This window comes from Gymnodraco acuticeps, unplaced genomic scaffold (assembly GCF_902827175.1).
Source record: "Gymnodraco acuticeps unplaced genomic scaffold, fGymAcu1.1, whole genome shotgun sequence".
NCBI lineage: Eukaryota > Metazoa > Chordata > Actinopteri > Perciformes > Bathydraconidae > Gymnodraco > Gymnodraco acuticeps.
Window position 1 is genome coordinate 274,949 of NW_022990943.1, and position 27,192 is coordinate 302,140.

A 27,192-nucleotide genomic window follows, 5' to 3' on the forward strand; every position below is an offset into this window, starting at 1 on the left:
TACGGTTGACATCATGCGTACCCGGAAGAATCAAATGGACAATGACGTATCTCCAACGAGGCGTTTTGGGGTGGTATTTTCTGTGTTAGACTTTTACTCGCTACAGGGTGTACATTGAGGGTTTTGACTCTGCACACCGTTTACATGCATAAAAACCTTCATAACACACAAGGGGACGGGTACTAACCAGAAAAGCATGACATGGGACCTTTAACAAACAGAGACATGAGTCTACATCTTACAGGTGCTATGCCTAGTTCCTAGCCATAGATGTACGAAAATAACTGAATTCAGCGTTGGAGGAGGAATCCGTTCATTCTTATGAAAGTTGCTCAGTGGCGCATGAAGAGAAAATAGTCTGACAATTGATAACAAAAAAATTCCGGTATTCCTTGGATCTTCTGGCCATCTCCTGAATCCATTGGGTCCAAAAAGCTGCGCCCTTGCATTTTGTCTAAACCATGCCTCCAATCTTCTCCATCACTACAGCGCCACATCCGATCTCGGCTCAGTCAAATGAAAGGGAAAAAAAGCTAGATTCAGCTATTAATACATGTACACGTAAATTGGGGCAGTGTTGGCAAGTTGATTTATGTAAAATGATCTGTTGAGGTTTATATATATCTAAGATGAATGGGTATACAGTATTTACAGTTGTTTGTCTTTGCAATCTTTCTTCCCATCAATCTATCAGTCAAAAATAACACTACTATCTTCTAACTTTCGTGTGTAGCAAGCTATATATTTCTACGTATTGCGCTGAGGGATGTACGGTCTGTGTAAGGTTACACTTCCATAGATTGGAAAGGCAGCAACAATAAGTCCCCCTGGACTTGAGCTACAGAAATTGGTTGAATTGCACAGTTTTTCTAAGTTCGAATTTAACTTTGTGGAAAATAGTTGGACCAACTCAAGTTTAGGAAGTAAAGCTACTTTACGTCAGTCCTTTGACACACAGCAAAAGTAAGCCATGTTCGGTTTTCTGTTTCTGTCACTAAAAATCCCCTTCACCACCTAGACCAGGGGTCGGCAACCCGCGGCTCTCGAGCCGCATGCGGCCCTTTAAGCCCTCTGCTCTGGCTCCCTTGAGCTTAGACAAAAATAAGAAGGAAATAAAATAAAAGTATTTGTAGGACTATTTATATTTTCTTGCATGGTTGAAAATGTTTCGTATCTTGTATTTTGAGGTGATACTGTGACACATAAATAAAAAACAATACGGTTTTAATTAGGTCAACTAAAATATGCGTCACATCCTGCTACGGTCCCGCGCTAGCGCCTTTTCTTGCAGGCGAATAACCTGACCCCCAGCGAACTATGGATAAATCAAAGAAAATAAAAATACCGGAGGAACACAGGATTTTATTCTGCGTGGACAGAGCTATATGTTTTCACAGCAAACGATGCTGGTTTACCGGTATGTTTGATATGTAGAGAGAAGTTGTCAAAGGTGCTGCAGCCTTTACGTATCGAGGAACAACCAGGGAACAACACGGGAGAGGAAGACAGCTGACGATCTTCAGTCATAATTCAATGGGGTATGTCATTTATTTCAGAAAATGCTCCATGGAATGCTCTTAACGTCCCGATAGCAATGAATATATTAAATGCTTTGACAATAAATACATACATTTTTTTATCTCTGGAAGCCGTAGCGCTGTAAAAAGCACGACCAATCATTTTAGCCGGCCCGGCTAAAGTAACTGGATGGCCTACCTGCCTGTCAGCCGTCCATCTGTGCACAAACCTATCTCGTGCCCTCATTGGTCATGTGCGCGTATGTGTGTGTTGGAGGAGGGGCTCTGTAAGGAAGTCTGAAGGACAGGGGCGGTTCTAGAGACAGCCAGTTCCCCCCTAACACTGACTTTGCACCCCCCTGTGGCCCCCCTAAAAATGAAAAAAAAAAGTTTATGATTAAATTATTTCTTGGCTGACGGAATAGGCGGAAGTAACGATATTTGTCATTCTAGTCGGACCCATTAGAGCAGGGGTCTCCAACACGTAGATCACGAGCTACCGGTATCTCGCAAGCCCTCAATAGCTCCCACTTTACAAATATGTTATTTATTTATTTTTAACGCAAGCCGTCATCGCCACGGAGGAGCACACAGCCTCTGTGAGCGAGTGAGACAGAGAGAGAAGTAATTCCAATGTGTACTATAGGACAGTAAAAAAAAAAACAGTTTGAAAGGGGAGTGATTAGTAAAATATACATAAATAAAAAGAAAGAATACTAACTATAGGTAACATAAGATAAGAATAACTGAGTTTAAATTATTTGTTATTGGTTGTGATCATATTCAAAAGACTTTTGGATTATTGAAAAGTATACAGCTCCCTTCCATCTGAGTGTTGAGAGCTGTATCCATACATTCATTTTGTGCTCAAAGTGCACCGGATTGATGCATTTAACTTCCAACATTTCAAAAAAAATCTTCTCGGGGCTGCATGCCCCCGGACCCCCCTAGAGAAGGTGAGGTCCACCCCCAAATAAAGCAGGTTAAAATAATTAAATTGCATACATATTCTTTTAGTAAACAGTTAAAACGGGTCCCACAGACCCAAACAGCACACAAAGGTAAGCATATAATAATGCGTAATGAAAAAAATACCAATAACTGTATTGCATTGTTTTCTTAGGTGTATGCGCAATTACTTCATACTGTCTTTGTCTTTTTCGTCCTGCATTTATTGTGCCCCCCTCAGAAAAGAACTGGCCCCAGCCTGGCCCCCCCAGTCAAATTGGTCTAGAACCGCCACTGCTGAAGGAAGAGGCAGATTTTTTCCCGTTGTGTATTTTCTAATTCTAGCGCATTCGAGTTGGTTTCTCCATTCTTACCATTCTACCTTTAACTCTTTTTAGGGTGCAGCTATATGTTTTATTTATTTCAAAGTGGGCCCATTTTAATTATATATTTTTTTCTTCAAATGTGCAGAGGACTCCCCAAGTGCTGTGTTTAATTTATTTTAAAGTAGGCCTGTGTATTATTTTTAATTCTCCTTATAGGAGTTCTTTGTTTCTTATTAGAGGTTAACAGTTTTATATAATGTAATAAATAGCCTAATAAATACAAAAAAACTGTAGTTTTTGTCTGATATAACAATAAATACAACTTTATAAGCTATCAAGCTATGAAATATGTTTTGCGGCTCCAGACAAAAAATGTTTTTGGAAAAAGGAACAAAATGGCTCTTTTGGTCAAAAAGGTTGCAGACCCCTGACCTAGACTGTCAATCAAGTATACAGTAGACCACTTCTCTACCCAACATTATAATACTCCGCCCTTCAAGGCCCGCAACGCCCTTCTTTCCCTCCAAAGACTGCAAGCCAAACAAGGAAAACCATGTGAGGTTACAAATTGACTTTCTGACGATTGCTTTTTACGTTCATTTTGAAAGTTAACCAATTGCTTTTCTTATTTGTTATGCTAGATCCCAATTGATTGTTCCTGTTGTGAGAAAAAGGGTAGCTATTAAATATCGTGGTTGCATGTATGATGTCAGAAAATTGAACAGCTAATTTATGAGAAATATTTTAATAGCATTTAAGAGACATGTGTTAAACTCCTTATAATTTTGTGTAGATAAAATCCGCAATTCACCATCTACCATCCGACTGTAAAAAACTGTTCATTTATGATGTTCATTGAACCACGCATTGAACCATGCATCCACTAACAAGGAAGTGATGTGCCTAACGCTAAGAGGCTGTGCTTGTTTGCCATTGGCAATATCAAAAGCAAAAATGTTTCATTAGTGAATCTAATACTGTGTTGTAGACATATTTTGGGTCATTTCTTTAATTACATGAAGTTTGAAGTGCTAAGCCCACAGGGTAGCTGTCAGTACTGTACATCATAACCTATAAACTAACTATCTGGACCAAAAGTGTGTTTCTATTTAATCGTTGGAAATGTTATCAGTAAATATATTTTACCATTTGCTTATTTATTTATTTCATTTCATTATTTGTTTGTTTGCATACAGAGCTTACTGATTATATCACTTGAATTAAATCTGAAATGACTCACATACATCACAATACTTGAAAAAAGGTTTGATTCACTGCCTAAGTGAAAATGAATCTCTCCTGGTGTGTTCAGTTCTCACACACTGTTCAGCTGATATGACACACCCCATGATGTCCTCCCCTCTGTCAGCAGAGGTGTCGGGGTCACCTTGACAGAAAGCAGTGTCACCCTCCTTTTTTCACAATGGGGAAACAGGCAAAATGTTCAGGCAACAAGACATTCCTGTTTTTGAAATTCACGTCCTGTTTGATTGATTTGAAATAAATAAATCACTATTATGTCACAGCATTATTGCCAGCTCTCTAGTCCTGCTTTATGAAACACCCTGTAGGTGAAGCTAGTGCATGTTGTCTCTTTGTGATATATAGCGCAATCTGGTGGTTCACATTACACACTACTACTACTGTTTAAATACAACATTATTGTATGTACTTATTGTAAGTCGCTTTGGATAAAAGCGTCAGCTAAATGCAATGTACTGTAATGTAATGTAACATTAAAACGGGAAAGGAAATTTAACCAAATACAAAATTAATATAACAATCTCCCAAGACTTTGCCGCATTTACTATCATCACGTTTTAAGTGAAATCTTGAAAATATAATTTGATGTTGACCTGCTCATGAATCATGATGACTTGGTTGCCTAAGTTAATTTGCATTATTTTTCTCATTTAGGTTGTGGGCAAGGAGTGGTAGCTTTACTGCATTTCTTGTGAAAACGTAAAATGAACCTGCACTCCTAAAAATGTAAGTTTTGGTTTCAATAGTCTAGATTAGAATCATGGACTGTAGATACTGTACATTTTAGAACAAGTGGCTATTAACTTTAGGAGGCTTCAGGAGAGAAAGAAAAACTGTTCCATACATTTTTATGACGATAATTTCACAAGGGAGATGAAAGAGTCAAATGTAAGTAACCAAATATCCAAAGTGTTAAATGTAAATCTGTAGAACTCCAAAAAGTCTTCTTATTTGTTTTCTTTAAACAGCACGTGACTTTTTTTAGTGTAATACAAATGGTACATGTGCAGACGAGGTGGCCGAGTGGTTAAGGCGATGGACTGCTAATCCATTGTGCTCTGCACGCGTGGGTTCGAATCCCATCCTCGTCGGTTATTTTCATTTCACGATACAGATCAGGGATTACTAATATGGATTAAAAAAACTAAGATTACGGAGTAAATTTGACTAAAGACCTTTTAAATTTAATGCCAGTGTATTATATGTCTTTAAAACCAAACATTGTATGTGGTAAGAAACACAATCCATTTTAAGGTAACTAGTACTGGCAAATAGGTAAAAATGCAGAGCGTGCATAAAATAAAATGGGAATTCAAGAAGTACTTGAAGTTAGCAAAGTGGGTTTTGCGGCCTTGTTACATGCACCGTCCACGTGAACAGCTGTACAAATGCCAAACCACCAGCACGTGATGTTATACAGGACAGGGCTGCACGACTAGTTGTGCATGTTCTTACCTTGATAACTCATCAAAAGGTGTTGACAGTGACTGCTTCTTTGCGTTTGTCCCTTGAAAATTAATAAAAGGTACACCTTATTAAAAAGCCCGGAAATGTCTATAGACATCGTTGAATGGGGTTTGTTTAATTTGGAGAGTGCTCTCAAATGCTGCCATCTAGTGGTAACAGAACACAACGACACTATTTCCATCCACATTTTGATTGAAGACCTTTCCAACTAAATCATTGCATTCATGTGCACAATATGCTACGCGTCGTGCATGCTGGCTCACTATAAATGTAAATTGTATTAGTATGTATTGTTATGACCGAGCAAAAATGTCTGCTGTGAATCATTTTCAGTATTTCTAGGGTATTCAAATATAGCCAAAAAATACACACAACTTGAATCTGCTGCTAAATTAGATTTCTATCAATTATTACACTTCTAGTGTGTGTCTTACTGTTATAAGGAGCAGAATAAAACGTTATATATCTGTGAGGAAAACATCATAGAAATAAGAGAGTATGACACTGAGCTCAATCAGAATTTTTATTTTTCAAGCAATTAAATATAGCATTCTATGGGTAAAAAAACATGTCCTAAACAAAATTGGTTGGCAATTAGCATGTTGACATTCCAGGTTGACTCTTTTCAGAACAGAAGTAGTCTGCTTTGTTCCTGAGGATTTAACCAAAGATAAAAGTACACATCACCTTGTCCCCTGGCAACTCAGCAAGTGTCCAGTCTGTACAGCAAGGTGTTTAAATATATCCTCTTAGCATTATCTAAATCTAGATTTAGACCATCTCCCATGGTGCAAAGAGACACACCTTGATGGGTAAACACACTCTTCATGTGGGGCATCAGTTCCTTTTGGTCCTTTTTTGTAGAAAAAATATGATCACAGAGTACGGGAGGCAATCTTCTTCGCATTCACACATTTAAAAAAGTTACGATACCAAGTGCTGTAATTTACAATACACCATACAATTAAAATTACATTGATATAAAGTTGTTGGTTCAAGATAAAAAATAGATCAACAATGCCCTCACACACAACACCAGACTCAATTTGTGCTATAAAGCCAGCTCCTGGATGTTTGTCCTCGTATATTCGGCCGTAGGTTGATGACATGGTCCTCCAACTGGAAGGTTAGTGGTTAAATCCCCAACCCCTGCAGTCAACACATTGATGTGTCCTTAGGCAAGATACTTATCCCCATGTTGTTCCTGATGGCATGGACCAAAGTGTGTGAATGGGTGAAAGCTGACTTGTATACGTAAAAGCCCTTGTGGCTGGCAAAGTCAGGAAAGTGCCATATAGATGCAGTCCATTTACCATGTCCAGGTACAAAGAGGAAATCAAATATCTAAACATAAAATTACCAGTAGTCCTTGTCTTACAAAATACAACGGTCAGTATTGTAGAACCTAATATCGGACAATCATGAATATTTCATGTACAGCGGGATCACAGGATCTGCCCTTGAGTCAGTCTTTCAACTTTTTCATGTGACTTTTGGTCCTGAAAACAAACCCATAGTTTATTGACCCCTCCCCCCGAGTCCTAGAGGGTAGTACTGATCCCACCTTCTCTGATCTTCTCCCTTCTGTTTAAACTCATCTGGCTGTCGGACAGAGTTGGGTCAGTCTTACGATACTGGGACCGGGGGGGGCGCCATGTTGGTGAGCTCGTGCTGCTCAGCGAATAGGAGCCTTTGGTTCTCTTGGCGGATCCTTACTAATTTGGAGATGCGCTTGCCGATGAGATAAACCATCTCGCAGAGACACATGAAGATGCACACTGCGCTGGAGACAACCATGAACAACATGAAGATCTTTTTCTCTGTTGGGCGACTGATGAAGCAGTCCACAGTGTTGGGGCATGGTTCCAGTGAACACTTGGACAACCTAAAAGAAAACAGTAGATACGATTAAAGGCGAAATGAAAATCAGCGGATCAGTTTGTTCTGTACATGTTTTTCTGCAATAATGAAAGTAAAGATATGAGCATTACTTGGGCAGGTCGTATCCATCGTATATCCGATACAGGATGTAAAGGAATGCAACGTCAAATCCGGCTTTGAAGACCAGACTCAGCAGGTAGGTCCACCACAGCCCGCCTCTCTTTTTTCCAGGGTTGGCGTACAGGTGAGAGCCGTGGTGCAGCTCAACGTATTTGGCGTCCTTTCCTTCACGGTATTTCACATGAGCCATCACCATCAGAGACGGGCAGGTGATGAAAATCAGCTGCAGCGCCCACAGACGGATGTGGGAGATGGGGAAGATGTGGTCATAGCAGATGTTGGTGCAGCCAGGCTGGAAAGAAAAAAAATATTTTTTAAAGCTATTTGCATTTACTGGTTTTGACTATAATGAGGTCTAGGGCTTTTATTTCATACCGCTGCTAATGCAGCTGTCATGAAAGAATTAATGTGAAACAATACCACTATTGCTGGCAGAAAGTTATAATAACTTTATAATAGTAAAAAGCTACAATACATTTATACCGGCAGCACTTTTTAGGAAAAAAAAGGAACATTCCAACAAATAAATACAAAGTATTTGGAAGGGGATTTCAATAAGAATTACAGACGAAAATAAGTTTACATTTATAAGGTTTGACTTTAATAAATATTGCTAATTGTCTCCCATTTACATGGTGTTGTATATGCTAAGACCTTAGCCTGTGATCCTAATATATTGACGAGACATGATATCCTTAGATTACATTTATTTTGTTTAAAGAGTGGTGCAGTGATGACGCATTTTTGTATGCTGATCTGGAAGTTAGTATCAAAATGGTTGCCTCGACCAAAAGCCAATGGGATTTTTCCATTGGATTTTAGAAAATTGGTCTGTGGCAAACTATTATTATCTATAATAGTTCTTTCAGCAGGAAAATCTCCACATAATAACACGACTTTTACAATAGTCGAAGCCTATATGCAATTGCCAGTTGTTGGGTTACATAAATAGGCTAGCTAACGAAATGAACTACATCACGGCCACACGACTATGGCTGCATCTCAGGTCGACTATTTTCATTTCCTCGCTCCTCGGTCCTCGGTCTCACCGGAAGTTGATTTGCCTGCGCCATCTTGAGTACCGTCCCATGGCTCTTATTTCTGCCGGAGGACCGAGGATCGAGGAGCGAGGAGCGATAATGGAGGAGCGATAATCGAGGAACCACCAGACCATCCTCCGATGAAATCCTCAGATACTCGCCCCGCCCCCTTACTGTGTATCGCTCACTGATTGGACGATGCTGTGCATGCACTGATCTCATGCTTCTTGACATGAGAGCAGAGTGAAGAAAATACATGAACCTCACGGGAGTCACTCCTCAGTTTATACCGTGTTTTGTTTCAATTCATGTTTCATTTAGTTACAAATATGTGATATATCTGAACAACAAAGTGGTCAAAAATCATTTTATTCATTTGTTGGAAACATTTTCATGATCGCTTTTTTCGTTTCACATTTTCATTTATTGTCATTTCCATTCAGTCAGTCATTAAGTGCTATTAAAATGTTAATGTGCTACATATCCAAACAAACAAACAAACAAACAAACAAAGTGTGCAATCCAATGAATGTTAATCTAACTGGGTTTTGATAGATAACATATCTCTTTTTCTTCTCTCAATTATTTTATTTCTTTTGTGCACTCTAATCAATATTAATCAAACTATTCGTTTGTACATTTTAAGAATGGCGTTTATCTTTTTTGAGAATTAGTTCTTATTTTATTTTATTTATTGGGATCTACAACAGATGATACAAATGTTTGTGTCAGTAAATGTGTGCTAACAGAGGCGGGGGTGTGTGTGGAAATAACGGGGACAGAGCTGCTGTCAGACGATCAGCTGTGCAGCGTCATCACAAACGGACGTCGCTTCACGTGACGCTTCGGAGGAAAGGACGTCCCATTGCTCTTAAAACTCATTTCCCTGCTTCTCGTGGTTTCCTTGCGTCCCTCCATGCTTCCCTGGTGGGAGGGACTAAACGCAGGGAAACGACGCAAGTGAGGGACGCAAGGATTTCATTTAGTCGACCTGAGAAGCAGCCTATGTCACCATGAATACGTTAAAGGCGGACTCATGTGACCGATGACATTTACTTTTCATCTCGAGCCAGTTGTTTGCAGTCAATATTTTTAAGAAATGTTAAAGCTTGACCAGTGGGTCATATTTTATTTCGCAAAACGAAATGTGAAAATCTCTTCAGTTTGTATTAACCACAGAGCTTATTTCAGACATCTAAGGCAAAAACACATACAAAAAACGTTGACTTCAAAACAAAGTAACCGGGAGTGCTAAATTGCTGACTAATTTCCATGATAAGGTCTCACTACTTGGCATAAGCCTTCATCTTTCCATCTCCAAGGCCACAATGGTATAAAGTAAATTTAGGTTTTAGCTAAAAAACTAAACTAGAGCTCACGTTGATTTCACATTACACCCCAAAGCTCATTAACACATCAAATTAGCAAGAGCAGCTTCCCAAGACATATCTTAATACATAATTTAAGAGGTGCCTCCTAGAGGGACACCACATCTCCAATAAATGATTATCATTTGAAGATAAAGAAGTGTTGTTCCTGTGTTGATCTCACCTGCCGAGTATTACACACAAAGTCTTTGTTCTCATCGCCCCAAACTCTCTGCGCTGCCACCACGAACACCATCACACGGAACACAAACACCATGGACAGCCAGATCCTCCCAAACGCAGTGGAGTATTTGTTGACTCCACTGATCAGACTCTCCAGCCCCGACCAGTTCATCCCTGCTGCTGTACACTGCACCTGGAACACAGAGGGACAATGAAGAGGGTTATTTTTCCAACAGAGACAAAACATGGCTGAATTATTTGTGTAATCAACTTACATATCAGTGCTTTTAATTGGTATGCTGACTAAGTCTTTTATTGTCTTGCTATGTTTAGAGTAGACACATCTTCCCCCAAGCTCACAGATGCAGGATACATGATGAGCAGCTGCACCCAAAACTGGCATGTCTGACTCACAACATGAACAGACTTGTTTATCTACCATACAAGCTAACCACATAGATCTGCAAGGAGGGAGGTGACATTAGAAACAGTTTTATCGAGGAGTTGTCAATTCTTGTTCAGTTTTCATCTTCCTCACCCTCTCAGACTTTGAGTTGCGCGCGCTGCTAAAGAGACGCGCTACCGTGGAAACCAAACAATGGTGTAGCTGTATTAAAGTCAGAGTGGAAACAGTCGTGAGTAAATCTGATTTTGTCAGAAATCGGGAGAAATGCGGGAGTCTCCCGCGAAAATCGGGAGGGTTGGCAAGTATCACACACACACACACACACACACACACACACACACACAGTTCATATTTAGTCTCCTGATTTTAAATGGGAATTAAATAATTTGAGTGTTCCCAAAGCAACAGTGTTCTGCAGTTTGTTTGTTTGTGTGGGCCTACCCCCCCCCCCCCCCCCCCCCCCCCCCCTATAACATCACCAGAAGTCATCATTTAAGGGGTCATTTCTCAAAAATCAGTCCCCCGGAAGACATTATACATACATATACAATAATTTCTCATCTTCAATCACCTTTCTTCATTCTCATATTTTTTCCAAAAAAGTGTTTCTGTACATCCTTTTAAACTGAATTATGCTTGTGCTTTGTTTTAACTCCTGCTCCAAACCATTCCATAAAATCACCCCACAGATTGTTAAACTCATACTTCTCAGAGTTGTTCTGACCTTGAGTTGTTTAAAATGTAGATTTCCTCTCAAATTATACCCACCCTCTCTGTCTACGAACAATGTTTTTAATTTCCTAGGAAGTAGATTATGTCTGGCTCTGTACATGATTTGTGCCGTTTTAAATGTAACCAGATCAATGAACTTCAATATGTGTGACTTCAAAAATAATACATTAGTGTGTTCAAGATATCCAACATTATTGATAACTCTTATAGCCCTTTTTTGTAATGTGCATAACGGCTGTAGGTTGGTTTTGTACGTGTTTTCCCAAATCTCCACACAGTAAATCAGATATGGCAATATTAGTGTATTATATAGAGTATGCAATGAGTTGTGGTCCAGAATGTATCCGGCTTTTCCCAATATTGCGATAGTTTTAGCCAGTTTTGCTTTTACATGAGTGATATGAGGTTTCCAGCTGATTTTGTGGTCTAAAACCACACCAAGGAACTTAATTTCATATACTCTTTCTATGTGTATGTTATCTAGTATTAATTTTATCTGTGGATTTGTTTTATGTTTTCCAAATAACATAATCTTTGTTTTGCTTATATTTAATGATAATTTGTTTGTGTCAAACCAATGTTTTACTTTAATCATTTCTGCTGTTATCACTTCCATTAGCTCTTTCAAATTGTCACCGGAACAAAAAATATTAGTGTCATCTGCAAATAAAATAAATTTCAATATATTTGATACTCTGCAAATGTCGTTGATGTATATTATGAACAACTTTGGACCCAACACGGACCCCTGAGGTACTCCACAAGTTATGTTCATGTATTCTGATTTATGTTCACCAATTTCAACAAATTGTTGTCTGTTGCTTAAATAATCTCTCACCCAGTTTAATCCCACCCCTCTGATGCCATACCGTTCCAGTTTTATCAGTAAAATATTGTGATCTATGGTGTCAAATGCTTTTTGTAAGTCTATAAATATTCCCACTACTTGTTTTTTATTGTCCATGCAGTTTGCTATTTCCTCACTTAATTCCATTAGTGCCATAGATGTTGATCTATCTTTCCTGAATCCATATTGACTGTCGTCCAAAAGCTGATGTGTTTCCATGAAACTGTGCCGCGGAAAACTGTACAAATCCCGTTTCAATAATTCCCCTCTACTCTAAAGTCGCATCTAAAATGTGATCTGATCTAGCTGTGTATATTTTGTTATTTTTGATTGTTATATTCAATCTCATTAGCTACAGGCATGTTTGAAGCTTGTAAAGGGAAGATGACAGCTCTCGCCACTCTGCTGTTCCTCAGCGCCGCCCCCCCTCCCTCCCGCTGAAATTATTAATGTAAGGCATAGTAATCATAGATAACACGGCAGGGTCCGTTACAGTTTGTTTTCATCTGATTTCAAATAAACAAAGTCTTGGCTTTCAGAATATTAAACTTGTTTCGGCAAATTCAGATGATAAATACAACTTTGAAGCTTCGGCATAATTACAAGCGGAGAACGGAGTAGCTTAACGTCACAGCAGCCATAACAACAGCCGGTGTTTCTCGTGAGTGCATTAATCCAAACGAAAATATCTTCCCTCCGTAGTATTTTGATCATTTGTTCCGCTAATAATCAATCATGATGATTGATGATGAGAAATGATGGATTCCAGAGAAGAGAAAACTTTAAAGGCCTTTTTCTCAAAATGATGACTCTGTAACAGTCATTATATAATGTGACATATTTTGCTTAATATGTGGAGTACAAAAACAATCCTGATATCATTAGAAAGCTAGGAATCAAAATGTGTCTTCGGGTCAATGCGACTGATTTCGATGGAGCAGCAGGTAACTTTGCATTAGGTAAAATAAAGCAGGCAGACATAACAGGAAGAATATGTACATTTTAACCCAATCAAATAGGACATTGTCACACCATTCAAATGTATCCATGTAAATTACAACCAATAAAAAAGCTTAGATTTGTTTATGTGTTAGTTGTTTACTTTATTTGTTACGTTGTTCTGTGTGTGTCAGCCGTTAACCTAGAAATAATATATACACTTGCAAACATGTCAGAAGAACCAGCGCAGAAGAAAACTAAATACAGTCAATCTAAACTTAAATGTAACAACTGCAAGGTCACATCCCTGACATCCACATCTCCAGAGCCTGGACCTTCATCAATCATAGAAGCAGCGAAGCCAGATGAACCCAAAAGCAGCAGCTCTGCGGCAGCAGAAACTGTCAAAACCGCCGCCGCCCCCACCGCCGCCGTCGTTGAACCGAAACAGGCTGGTTCCGACTGCATGGAGGTTTGTTGTTGGGACATTGAGGCGGGTAAAGCTGTACAGCTAACTATCGGAAAAAAGGAGACCGCTAGTAGATTATTTGAGCAAAGAGAAGGTACTTCAACGCAGAATGGTACAAAAACAGAGAGTGGTTCATTCTTTGCAAAACCACTAAACGATAGTGATAAATTGCGATGTTAACAACCTCATGATAACCTCATATTTTTTTAACTTAGGATCATACCAGGGTTTCCGCTAGGATTTTTTCTTGCCGGTCAAATGTCCGGGCAGAATTTATTTTACCGGACACATTTGAAATTTACCGGTCATATTTCAATAATAATAATAAGAGTTGTGTAGCAGAGTTTCCGTTAGCAGGTAATTACCGGACTATGAGCAGATATGCTTCAGTTTAAAACTCAGTTCACGGGGCTCATTTTTATATTGCTTCAGTTTATAATCGTAACAGATCGAACAATTCAGATTCATTTTTCAATAAATTATTCCACAAACAACATAATTATTACATTCAAACAAACTACTTGTAGTAGATAACGTACATTATTCAAAAGTTTACATTAACTTTGAATAATAACACGGGAGAAACGGATCCTCTCTTTTCCCCTCCCTCCCTCTCTCCTGACAGCCCGTCAGTTTCTCATGCAGCTCGCTAAACAGAGGGCGGGGCTTCAGGTGATTATGCAGAGCTGAGTGTCTCGGTCTGACTCAGCAGCTGATCTGATCTCTCTCGCGTGTCCGGTTATACTTCACTCGCGTTTATGTCCATATCGATCAGATCCAGCTCTCCTGATCGGCCTTTATAGAGAGCACCGATCAAACTATTAAGAGTGAATATCGGTCGATAATGACCGGCGGCCGATCTATCGGAGCCTCCCTAATTATTACCGGACATTTTGACCGGCAGGTTTTGAATTTACCGGTTTTTAATAAATTTTACCAGCTAAAAACCGGTAATTACCGGCTAACGGAAACCCTGGATCATACCTGTGTTTAGTCTAGAAAAAGGTAAATGTGTGCATTTTATTATAAAGTTGTGTATATTTACAGACTATTGCAAAAACTAAGAAGCTTATAAACCTCAGGTTTAAAACTAAAAGAGCTTTTACACAATTAAAGATGTTTGGAGTTTTATTTGAGTTATTCATTTACATGTTTTGTCTAAGAGATGCTGATTTGAAACCGTTGTTAGGCCTACATACAGTTGCGCATTTCCTGTTTCTGCCGGAGAGAGGGGAGGCCGTCCCAAAGCTTGCTGCTGTATTTACTTCCTCCATCTGACAGGAGGGAGCCTCATGTGTCACTCCACGGAGTTCACTCCGTCACGGAGGGTGTGTGTGTAGGTGTAGGGCGTGGTTTGGGATTGGGCCATACACACGCACTTTTTTTGGCCCCCCCCCACTTCTAAAATGAATCCGGCGCGCCTGGTTCGTGGGTATATCAACGGACCATCTGTTGGTTTATTTTGTTTCACCTGTTTTTATTGACATATAGATGTCAGCAAGACAGTGTTGCTACTTTTTGAATGTAGCTTGACAACCCAGCACTTTTTGGTTTACGCCACAGGCACATTTTGTAAGTCCAAAACTTTTTCAATAGACAAGACAGTTCACAATTGTTCAACAGGTTGTGGAAATACTCTTATTGTTAGCTTAGCACAAACACTGGAAGCACAGTGAAACAGGTAGGCTCAGTCCAAGCTGTAATATGCTCTTTTTATTCTGGCCTGGAACACTTCCTGTATTATCCACTGGTTACGTGTCAATTGCTCTTGACTATAGTAGTAGTATAAGTATTTTCATACATAAACGCCAGTGAAACCTCAACATTTGAATGCTTTTACTTTGGTTTAACCTAGCTGCTTCCAGACTTGTTAAAGTATTTGTGCTAAAATAAGATGCAGATCTCTCTTGAAAAAGAGATCAATGATCTCAAGGTTTACACCTGGATAAATAAAGGCTTGAAATGAAATGAAATGAAAGATAGCCATTAGCTAGCTTAAGCTACGTTTTACCCTGATCGAGTCGTGACAATCTGCTAAATCTTAAAGGTGGGGTAGGTAAGTTTGAAAAACCGGCTCGAGATACACTTTTTGTTATATTCCATGGAATGCTCTTAACATCCCGATAGCAATGAATATTTTAAGTGCTTTGACAAAAAATCCATTAAAAAATGTCATCTGTGGAAGCCGTGGTACTGTAAAAAGCACGACCAATCATCTGAGCCGGTCCGGCTGAAATAACTGGATGGCCTACCTGCCTGTCAGCCTTCCATCTGTGCACAAACTTATCTCGTGCCCTCATTGGTCATGTGCGCGTTCGTGTGTGTTGGAGGAGGGGCTCTGTAAGGAAGTGGCAGATTTGTTCCGGCTGTGTATTTTCAAATACTAGCGAACTCGAGCTGGTTTCTCCAAAATTACCTACCCCACCTTTAATCTCGGCCAGTTATAGACTCAATCAGCCTGTCCACCTCCAAAAAACGACCAAATAGGTTGATTGTTCAGCAGTTTATTACGACCTATAGTCACGTTTTAAAATTTAGCACCTCTAGTGGTCGTGTAAGAAACAACAATTTGCTGCAATTGCAAACGCTCCGGAGGGTCATATATTCACTAATAACCTTCTCTGGAAAATCCTAAATTGTAAAATAGTTTGGCCATTAAAATGCTTTTTGGTTAGATTTCTAGCGAGAAGTGTATATTGTACTTTTAGAATCCAGGTCAAGTGGATGTGTAGGATCTATAGTTTGATAGATATTACGAAGATTATTTGAGGTCTCGCCAGGAGAACATGTATACTACGTCTTTCCCCCTATTCATTTCTATTGACGGCAGCGTCCAGGTAAAGTTGGAGTCAAACCCTAATTGTGTTTCGCAACATGTTCTATGGCACGTCTCTACTGGGAATTGTAGTTTTAAAAGACGTTTTCGTATTTCCCATAATTAGAAGTTGCCAGTATTAGACTGTGTACACCCCTGGAGGTTTAGGGGATACAAAACACATTGGTGTTATCAAATTTAAAACATATGATTAATAAATGGGTGAAAATTGCTTGTGTCCATAATGGGCATCATTAATATATACCCACATGACAGCTAAGGTCAGAAGAGCTTTATTTAATAGCTGGTCTTATGTCTGTGACCCCTCCTGTTGTTAATTGATAAGCCTGAAACATGCACTTGTCAAGGTTCAGAGGCACATTTTGCAAATATGGCAGTAGCCATCAATCATCTTAAGATAAGATAAGATATACTTTATTGATCCCAAGCTGGGAAATGTTGTTGTTACAGCAGCATGTACAACGTGCAATTTATTGTTAGTTTGTAATTCTACTCCACTACAATTCAGAGGTTAACCTGGCATTTTTACTCCACTACATTTATTTGAGTTACTTTGCAGATTCTGATTAATGATATCAAATATAAACAACCCTTCAATAAGACTTTAGTTACACCTGAGTCAAATTCAGGGAAGGTGATTGTCAAGTGCCAAAATAAACTATGCAATATATTAGACGTTAAGTACTTTGTCAGGCTTAATATTTATCTGTAGATACCCCCAAAAAATGTTTCTTATTCAAAAGAAGACCTTAACTTAAAGTATTCTTTAATGTTTAAATAAAGTCGTATTAGTTTGTCTGTTTTGCACCTCCTCCTGTTAATATCTTTGGACGTCCTCCACTAGCTGTTTTATTGTAGAGATCACTACAGTATCTTCTTGATATTTTCTATTCTATATTTCTATCATTGACCTTCTACTTTCCCCCTATTTTGTATGTAGGCTACTCTTAATATTTAAATGTTTTCATCAAATATAACATATTCAATAAAAAAAATGCAATAACGTGTATACATATTGCAAAATTGTTAATTATGAACATGACCAACAGACAAATCAGTATGAACATGTGATTGTGTGCCTAAATAAAGTTGTAATAAAACTTTTGAGGTTATTATTAACACTGTAAATCTAATATTTCTCACACGAAGACACACTCACACGTTTAAATGTCTGCTGAGGAAAATGTAATGTAAATGTAAATGTTGTATTAATAAAGTTAATATTACCGACGTAGATTAACATCCCTGTAGCTTCTTATTGCACTAAGAAGCTTATTGCACTGTATATATATATATATATATACATATATATATATATATATAAATACATATATTACCAAGTGGTTTCATGTACAACCCACACAAGTATCATGCTAAATGAAGCTCTGTTGCTTTGATATCAATAGATCCTGTTACATCAGCGTAATATAAAAGTACATAACGATTGATGTGCACATTAGCATCATTAGTAGCTAGCTGCTAACTGCCGCGGCCGCCTCGTTAATATCAAAATCCATCATATAACAATCCAATACCATGCTGTCATGTACGTGCGGTGCTGTTACGTGTACAAATTGACGTGCTTAATGTGAACGAGCCTTTTGGGGGGCGTGGTTAAAGTTGCGCATGCTCTATGAGCGCACATACGGGTACTTCTCAGGCATGCCGGGTAATCTGTGACGTTTCGCTCTCTCAAAAGTTGGGCCATTTTATCATCATGTGCCAATGAGCAGCTCTCATAGGAATGAATGAGGCCCCGCCTCCCACGCTGTATCCAGTTCTTATTATACATCCATGGTTCACACGAGACCGCTGGAAATGCTGTAGTACATATGCCAGTACTGTAAGTGGCGCTGCTGCCACCACAAAATACACCAAAAGCAGCGAAGAAGACCCCGTAGCATGGTTGCCATGGTGGCCCTTCTGTTTATTCTCCGCGGTGGATGGCATGTGCTCCTGCTGTAAATCTCTCCACCAGCAGATGAAAAACACCAACCTCTCCGTCTCTTCCAAGGGATGAGGGAACCATGCGGCAGAGTTTCCGTTAACATTTTTTTCCGCCGATCAACATGTCCGTTAAAGGTCCCATGTCATGGCTATTTCTCCTGATCATAATTCCATTGTTGAGGTATACTAAAATGGATTTATACTGTGCAATTTTCCAAACTCACATTGGTTTCTCATACAGCATCTCTGTAAAGTATGTGTATTCACCGGTATTCACTCTCTCTGTCCTAAACGGCTTGATGGAGCTCTCCCGCTGGTCCAAACAAAGTAGGAACAGCATCGTTCTTCAGTACCCTACACTATACATATGAATCGTTGAAAGGTTTTGTGAAGCTTTGTTTCGTGAAAGGCTGGCAGAGGGTGCGGCCATAGCTCTGGGCGTGGCTACTGGGTATCCCTGCGTAGCAATACCCAGGAAGTGGAAAATGAGAAATCTCCAACGAGGCGTTTTGGGGAGGTATTTTCTACGTTAGAGTTTTACTCCCTACAGGGTGTACTTTGAGGGTTTTTGACTCTGCACACCGTTTACATGCATAAAAACCCTCATAGCACACAAGGGGACGGGTAATAACCAGAAAAGCATGACATGGGACCTTTAAAGTTTAAGACAAAATTAGAAAAGTGCTGGTAATTAATTTTTAAGCTGTGATTAATCTGATTAAAATTTGTAATCGTTTGACAGCCCTATTTATAACACAATGGTGATGAAAGCTGGTTCGAGGGGCCCCCAGTGATTTTTTGCCTAGGACCCCCACAGACCCTAGAATCGGCCCTGGCTGGCCATGCCACTGTTAAGCGGATCGGCTGCTCTAGCACTACACTTGGTTGCTAGACTAGATAATGTCTCCCTAGAATCCAAGGAAACAGTACAACAAATGTACCCAAAGCTTTTCTCTGGTTTAGGACAAATGGAGGGAGAATACAACATTGTTCTGGAGCCGGGGGCACAGCCGTTTTCCCTTGCAACCCCTAGGCGCATTTCTCTCCCACTCTTTCCTAAGGTTAAAGAGGAGTTAGACCGCATGGAGCAGCAGGGTGTTATCTCAAAGGTGGAGAAGCGCACAGAATGGTGTGCACCCATGGTCGTGGTGCCCAAGAGCACGGGCAGGGTGAGAATATGCACTGACCTCACTGCGGCGCCCTCACTTTGAGCATCATTCATCCACCAAAAAGTACAATAAATGTCACAATTATTAAATAACTTTAAATAATTATTTTCCCCAATACACGTTACTATGTTTAGATCAGATATGTGGGCAGGCAGTCAAGCAACGTGTAAAAAAGCCTCAACCCCAAGTGAGCTTGTAGTCTTAATGTTAGCGTGTGTGCTTAGCTGTAAACACAGTCAGATGGGTGACCAAAACGTCCCCGTTTTCCGGGCAGAGTCCCCGTTTTCGGTGGCTGGCTGGTACCCGGTTGAAACTCCCGAAAATGTTCCCGTTTTTGAACGTTCGTTCAAAATAGAGCAAGGTTAAATCAAATGTTATATGTCAGTAAAAACAGAGTAACAGTGTTGTGCCTGTTTGTAGCGTTAGCGTATTTCTTCTTCTACTACTTCTTCTTCTTTTTTCTTTAATGGCGAATCGCTTCCACTTGGAGCATATATCGCCACCTACTGTTGATTTATTAAATGTTTATACTAAATCCTTGTCCTCAGACCAGTGTTTTTGAGGAACTTGAAGATCAGCTTGTTTACTTCATTTCTTGATTTACATATTGATTTGTATATTGACTTGAAATCCATGTCCTTGATGTTATGTTGTTCCAGTGCAGTTTTCAGAATGAGTCTTTGTCTGTTATAACCCGGGCAGCTAAAAAATACATGATGTAATTTTTCTCCCCAATTTTCGGCGCCCCCGATGGGTTGATGCGCCCTTAGCATTCACCTATACTGCCTATGCCAAGGGCCGGCCCTGGTGAAAACAATATGACATCAACAAAAAATAAGACAGACAACTACAGATAGCACCACACATGATGGTTACTTGTTATTATTTAGGGCTGCCTGTATGGATCAGGTTTTGGCCAAAGCGAGCCCTTTTACTAGAATAATAATAAGTTATGTATGATATCAACCGTATTGGTACAATGAGCGACATCTAGTGACAGATTTTGGAACATTGATTTGATTTTTCTCATGGCAGTTAGACTCTAGAGACAAACCAGGGGACTTTATTTGTATTTTTAATCTGTGTCTGTCCATTTGGTGTAGTATTTGATCCAATATTACATTTGGTTTATATATTAGTCACTTTCTTATGAAATGCCAGGTTTTAGGCCTTGATTTGAACATTCAATCCTGAAAATAAAAAATCAACCAGATTCATGTTTCTTTAATCCTGACCTGACTAGAGGTAAGTACATCTGTATAGGAAGACAAGTTAAGGGATAGAGGAGAAAAGATTATGGTATAATTACAGAGCCTGTCAATTTATAAATTGAGGAAATCAATGTTAGTCTGTTAACCAAAGTGCAGCCATCTATCTATCAACTATTTACTATCTATTATTAAAGATCAGAGGAAAAGAACAGAACAAGAGGGGTAAATCTGGAATAAAAATAAAGAAGCAAAGAGATTGTAGAGCAGTGAGAAGGAAAAAAGCTCGGTGTGTCAATTCATTACAATCGCCCCCTCGGATTTTTTAACAGCCCCCTCAGTAATTTCATCCTGGAGCCGAGCCTGCCTCACTGAGCTGAACAAATCAGTGTTGAGAGGGAAACATCCCCTCCCCTCCTGAGAGAGCTGAAGAGGACGCTATCACGACTGCAGGAAGCAGGAGTGACACTTAACAACAAGTGTGAGTTCTCAAAAAGCAGAATAAAGTTTCTGGGGCAAGTTATAGAGGCATCTGGAGTCAGCGCAGACCCAGACAAGATTAACGTTGTGAAAGCCATGACAGAGCCCAGTAATGTCATTGAGGTGAGATGCTTTCTGGGGATGACAAATCACCTTGGGAAATTCCTACCCCACCTGGCTGAAAAAACTCATCCTCTCAGAGACTTGTTAAAACCTGTTAAGACCCAAAGCCCCCCTCAGCGGGGGCTTTTTTTTTTTTTCCACGACACTGTGTCTCAGGGCATATTAATATTTAAGAACCTATTAATGTGTTATACCAGATTAACGGGAATAATCTCAGCTAACTGACGATACAAACCATTTTTACCAAAACAAAACACAAGTTTCATAAGAAGCATCTAAATGACCCCTGAGCGAAAAATGCTAACGCACTTTGGCACAGAACTCAAGATAAAAGATACCCTTATTACTTATCGTAGCTGCACATACAAGATATCTAAAGCTGAGGTTCCACAGATTATTTAGGTATATATATATCATCACTGACTGGTCCGAACTCGCGACAGGGGAAGCAAACACAGAAATCACAACACGTACCTTTACGTAGCTTTTACGGGAGATCGTCTCACCGTAGCTGTCAATCTGATCAAAAATACTGTCAATGGCATTAAAACGAGAAAAAACGCGGCTGAATCGCTTAATCCATAGGTTGATAATGTTTCTGGGTAATCATTTTTTTTATTTATAATCCATAATTCCATTTTTATGTAAAAATCGGAGAGTAAAAGTTAGCTGCTAATGGTAGCCACCAGAGTTATCGCAGCTTCCAGTTTGGGCTATGCGGCAGTCTCACACACACACATTACCAAATAAGGAGTATGTGGGAGTTCCCCTCGATTCCATTGGCTCTGACAGTTAGAAAGAGATGTCAATCAGCAAAATCGAGCAAGGGGGGCCAGAGATGGGTCAAATCCACCCAAATGACCCCAGAAGTGGGTTTTTTGTGCTAAATCTCTCTAAAAAGGTCAAATTTCACTTGTTTTGCATCAATCTTGATACAGGGTACTTATTATATGTTGTAGTTTGGATTCCTAAAGCTTTTAGTATACCATCCCATCATTCAAGGGTGGTTTTCACTATAAGTAATTGTTTTTTTTTTGGACGGACACAATCATTTAAATTTTTTTATTGTGTTCAATCTGAATTTACTTTAAAATAAAAACATCTATATTGATTCTAACACTTCTACATCCAACTCACAGGTGTAACCTTTGAGAAAAAAGGGTATTAATTTAACCCTTTTAGAAGGGAAGATATGGTCATTTGTTCTGGGAATGTCATTTTCGAGCCTGAGACCTGAAAAACAGGCTTAACAGGCTAACATGTGGGCCTGGGGGCCACAACAGCAACAGGCCTTTGACAGCATCAAAAAAGATCTGACGACACCTCCGGGACTAGCACTGTATGACCCAAATGCTGAAACTCTTGTCTCTGTGGGTTCATCTTCATACGGGATGGGTGCCGTGCTTCTGCAGCGACAAACAGGCATCGAATGGCGACCTGTAGCATATGCTTCAAGATCTCTCAGCAGCACTGAACAGAGATATGCCCAGATTGAATAGGAGGCTCTGGCATCAACTTGGGCCTGCGAGAGGTTTGCAGAGTTCCTCATCGGGAAAAGTTTCCACATTGAGACTGATCACAAGCCTTTGGTTCCTCTGCTAGGCTCAAAGAGCTTGGATGAACTCCCACCACGCATACAGCGTCTTCGCATGCGACTGATGTGATTCTCCTACACCATATCACATGTGGCAGGCAAAGACATCGCAACTGCAGATGTACTATCCAGGGCTCCTGTCAGCAACATAAATGAGGGGCTTCATGAAAATGAAATCAATCTGTACATGGACTCAGTCATAGCAAGCCTGACAGCTACAGAAAAGAGACTCAGGGAAATACAGACACACCAAGACAATGACACCATACTCAACAGTTAAAAAGGTACTGTGTAGGGGGATGGCCAGACAAGTTTTCTATTGAGAGAGTGTTTCAACCCTATCTGCCACTCTCAGGTGAGCTCACAGTTCAAAATGGTCTCCTACTTTATGGTAGCAGGATAGTGATCCCTACATCGCTCAGAGCTGACAAGCTCACCAAGCTGCATGAAGGTCACATGGGCATAACCAAATGCAGAGAAAGAGCCAAACAGTCTGTGTGGTGGCCAGGACTCAGCAAGGAGTTAACAAAAGTGATAGAGAACTGTGACACATGTAGCCGGGAGAGAACAAACTTCAGAGAGACATTGATGCCTACTGAGTTCCCACCGAGACCATGGTCTACAGTGGGAGCAGATCTGTTTCAATTAGACAACAAACATTATTTGGTCATTGTTGACTATTTTTCAAGATTTTTTGAAGTGGCAAAATTAACTTCCACAACATCAGAGGCAGTTATCACACACTTTAAGTCTATCTTTGCACGACATGGGGTGCCATAGATAGTGCGCTCAGACAATGGACCACAGTTTGCATCTGAGCCGTTCAGGAAGTTTGCCCAGGAGTGGAACTTCAGTCATGTGACATCCAGTCCCCACTTCCCTCAGAGCAATGGAGAAGCGGAGCAGGCTGTGAGGACAGTCAAAGGACTCCTTAAGAAATCAAGTGATTATTTTCCTTATACATGTGATGTTTTGGTGTTTTGTTTCTTTCCGTTAACCGTCAAGTGGGAAATAAGTATTTTTTTTTTGTGTGTTTCTCTTAGTATCCTAAGATACTGTTATGTTTGGCTGTGAAAAAAAAAAAATTATTATTATGAAGGGCAGACCATCTATTTGTATTTATTTGTTTTTTTTAGAAAGGGGCAGGTCACATAAGATTGTATTCTTCTACCTGCTCCTTTTCGCTCAATGGTAGAGTCATGTTTTGTGGCAATTATTGTACATTTGGTTTTGCGTACCATGAGCGGGACAAATAAAAATGAAATGAAATGAAATATCTTGCCCTCATGGCCTACCGTGCTACTCCTCTGGCAAATGGATACAGTCCCACAGAGCTTCTCATGGGGAGGAAGATAAGGACACTCGTTCCTGTCATTCCATCACAGCTCAACCCAGGGTGTGCTGATATGATAAAGTTGAAATTGACAGAACAAAGTTACAGACAAAAACAGAGACAAAACTATGATCACAGACACAGAACACATGATATGCTGCACCTGCAACCCGGCGAACATGTGTGGATCAAAGATACACATGAGAAGGGCACAGTGGTGTCAACAGCAGGCACACCCAGGTCTTACATCGTTGAGATACCCAGGGGCACCGTCCGAAGAAACAGATACCACCTCTCTCAACCCCTGAGGGTCCTCGATTATCTGATAACACCACACCTGTAAACATCACTACTGAGGCAGCATGCACTCCTGCCACACCACAAGTCCAGCATGACTCGAGTCAGCAAAGCACAGTGTGTGAGAGACGTTTTCCTGCCAGAGTCAGGGCGCCTCCTGCACATCTAAAAGACTTTGTGCGTTCATAGCCAGGAAACTGAGTGGTCAATGGGGAAGAATAATCCCCACACTCAGCTGGAGGGTTTAGGTAGTCCACCCCATCCCTCCATAGTTAAAACTAAATAAATGAATAAAAAGAAGTACAGCAGTTGAATGTTTTAATAAGAATTCTGCAGTTAGACAGAACTATATGTTGCAGTGTTTCCAGAAACACATGTTGATAAAGTGTTTCATATTTTTCACTATGTTAAGACCTAGAAAAAGCCTTTAGTGTCTTTAATAACATCCATCTTGGTAAACTTGAGATGTAATGCTATTATACATGTATTGTTCATTAGAATGAATACAAGTTAAGAAATTGTTTAATATCATCTTCAGAGGCTTGTGTTGTCCATACACATCCTCTCCACAGGTAAGGTCTCCTATTTAGAAAGGGGGATGTAGTATCAGGCATAATAGGGTAGGAACCTTTATGATGTAACGTGTTGTGCATCGGTGATTAATAAACGAGAGCAAGTCAACCTACACGTTGGTCCAATCCTTTCCTATACAAGAGCCTCTATATAAGTTATAGTGAACACTTATAACAATAGAACACATGGTCATAAAGAGAAATGATATTATCCCTATGTGATCGGTAACATCATCATTAGGTCTGTATAGTTTAAGAAGCAGTGAAGGATCGTACACTGTTTACAACGAGTAAAATATTTAGATTTCATAAAACAGGAGAGGCTCATCGCTCAGGACATCTCCATGTTAGCACTTCAAAATCTGGATTAACTCCATTACCACTTAGTTTTGGTAACTTACTCCACTTAATTATATTGTTGATATTTAATTGTAGACAGGTATAAATGTGATTTTGTAATTATATCTATGAACCCTTGTGTGAACTCTTACCTGTGCTATCCTGTGTTTCAACCATTTCAACCTTATTCCTGTTGCTGCTTAACCTGTTAAGCCCCATTCCCCCGCGGGCGGGGGAAAAATCGCAACATCTGCAAGAAACAGCGTCTGAGCCGGGCTTCTTAACATTTAAAAACCTATTAATGTGTCATACCCACTTAACAGGAAGAAACTCAGCTATCAGACAATATTACAAAGGCTCTGAATTAGCCCTGAGCGAAAAAATGCTAACACACTTAGCACAGAACTCACGTTAAAATACCCTTATTACTTATCGTATCTGCACAAACAAGATATCGATTAGCAAGCTGAAATTCCACAGATTCGACAGGTATTGGTATCATTACTGACCGATCCGAACATGCAACATGAGAAGCTAACAAATACATCACACCACGTAGCATTAGGTAGCCAACACGGCAATATGTCTTAACTAAGATAGGATAAGACAAAGGTAAGTCATTAATGTTAAATAAAATAGTATTTCTTGCAGCTATGAGGCTTATGGTGATATGAGCCTTTAATTAAATGTAACATATTTCCCAGTAAGTTCTACCCGTCTTCCTACCCTTTGCCTATTACGTTCGGCTGTTCGAAAATATCAAATATTGATGAAAATATGTTGAAAAGATGTTTCTTATATCGTAAACAGAGGAATTGTTTTAATTTAGGAAGGTATTAAATGTAACATTAAAAGAGAAATTGAAAGTGTTTTACTAAAACGGAGACAACTAGACTAACATGGTCATCAGTGTGTGTATAAATGTTTAAATATGAAGAGGGCTTCATTCCATAACGCCTCTGCCTGTGTGCTGAATCTACGCTTTAGAGGAAAAACTAGTTTTCTTTTCACTGATTGCTCAACATCTGGCTACACTTTGTGTCTTAGTCATAGCAAAAGGAAACATTCCTGCCTTTGCCTTTTTTAACTGGAATTAACCGAAGGGTTTTTCTACATATATAGGCATAAATACCAACGTGTGTCATGGTATTTTAGGGTAAACAAGGAACTGTAACTCAGTCTGTGGTCAACTTAAACACTGCTGGATATATTTTGTTTACGGTAACATGTGATACAAAATGTATGGAAATTCAACAAAAATAACCTTACCTAGTGCTGAAACGTTGATACAATCCAAAACCAATAGGTGGACACCAGCTGGAGAAGAATAATATACCACAGTTAAGTTAAAAAGCTTAGGGAAACTCAAGTTAAATCATTCCACTGCTTTTCTTCTCTGTCTGTCTCCTCTCTCGCCCTTCCCTCAGAAACCCTGCCAAACCAGATTCAGCAGCTTCTACGTCATCACACACACACACACACACACACACACACACACACACACACACACACACACACACACACGTTCTGTCTTGTCAGGATACAGGAAGACTCCACACCCTTTGAGCTATGTAACTTAACACCTCCTTATAGGTAAAGAAAAAGAGTTAAAGTTTGCTTTACTGAGCAGGGGAACAAAACATCCATCCTTGCCAAACACAATGTGTGTGTGTGTGTGTGTGTGTGTGTGTGTGTGTGTGCGCGCGCGTGCGTGTGTGTGGGGAGGTGTGTGTGTGGGGGGGATGTGTGTGTGTGCGTGTGTAGGAAAAAGAGAGTAAGAAAGGGAGAG

The 27,192-nt window shown here is 39.8% G+C and overlaps 1 protein-coding gene and 1 non-coding gene across 2 annotated transcripts; one reads left to right on the forward strand and one right to left on the reverse strand.

The window, feature by feature from the left end:
• The first annotated feature begins 5,063 nt into the window (after positions 1 to 5,063).
• On the forward strand, positions 5,064 to 5,145 carry trnas-gcu. Its single transcript has one exon. It is a non-coding gene; the product is annotated as a tRNA-Ser (tRNA).
• Positions 5,146 to 6,030: 885 nt separating this feature from the next.
• LOC117558504 (gap junction beta-4 protein-like) lies at positions 6,031 to 26,875 on the reverse strand. The gene is made up of 4 exons (XM_034234748.1): positions 26,673 to 26,875; positions 10,114 to 10,305; positions 7,513 to 7,814; positions 6,031 to 7,406 (listed from the first exon to the last, which is right to left on the reverse strand). Exons 2-4 carry the CDS (start codon positions 10,282 to 10,284, stop codon positions 7,148 to 7,150), a joined length of 732 nt encoding a protein of 243 aa, XP_034090639.1. The 5' UTR covers positions 10,285 to 10,305; positions 26,673 to 26,875; the 3' UTR covers positions 6,031 to 7,147.
• Between the last annotated feature and the right edge of the window lie 317 nt (positions 26,876 to 27,192).

Coding starts and splice junctions, on each gene's coding strand:
- LOC117558504 (XM_034234748.1), bottom strand. CDS start 10,284: ATGAACTGGTCGGGGCTGGAGAGTCTGATCAGTGGAGTCAACAAATAC. Junction 7,815..10,113: donor TTGTGTGTAATACTCGGCAG/GTGAGATCAACA, acceptor TTTTCTTTCCAG/CCTGGCTGCACCAACATCTG. Junction 7,407..7,512: donor GATGGATACGACCTGCCCAA/GTAATGCTCATA, acceptor GTTTTCTTTTAG/GTTGTCCAAGTGTTCACTGG.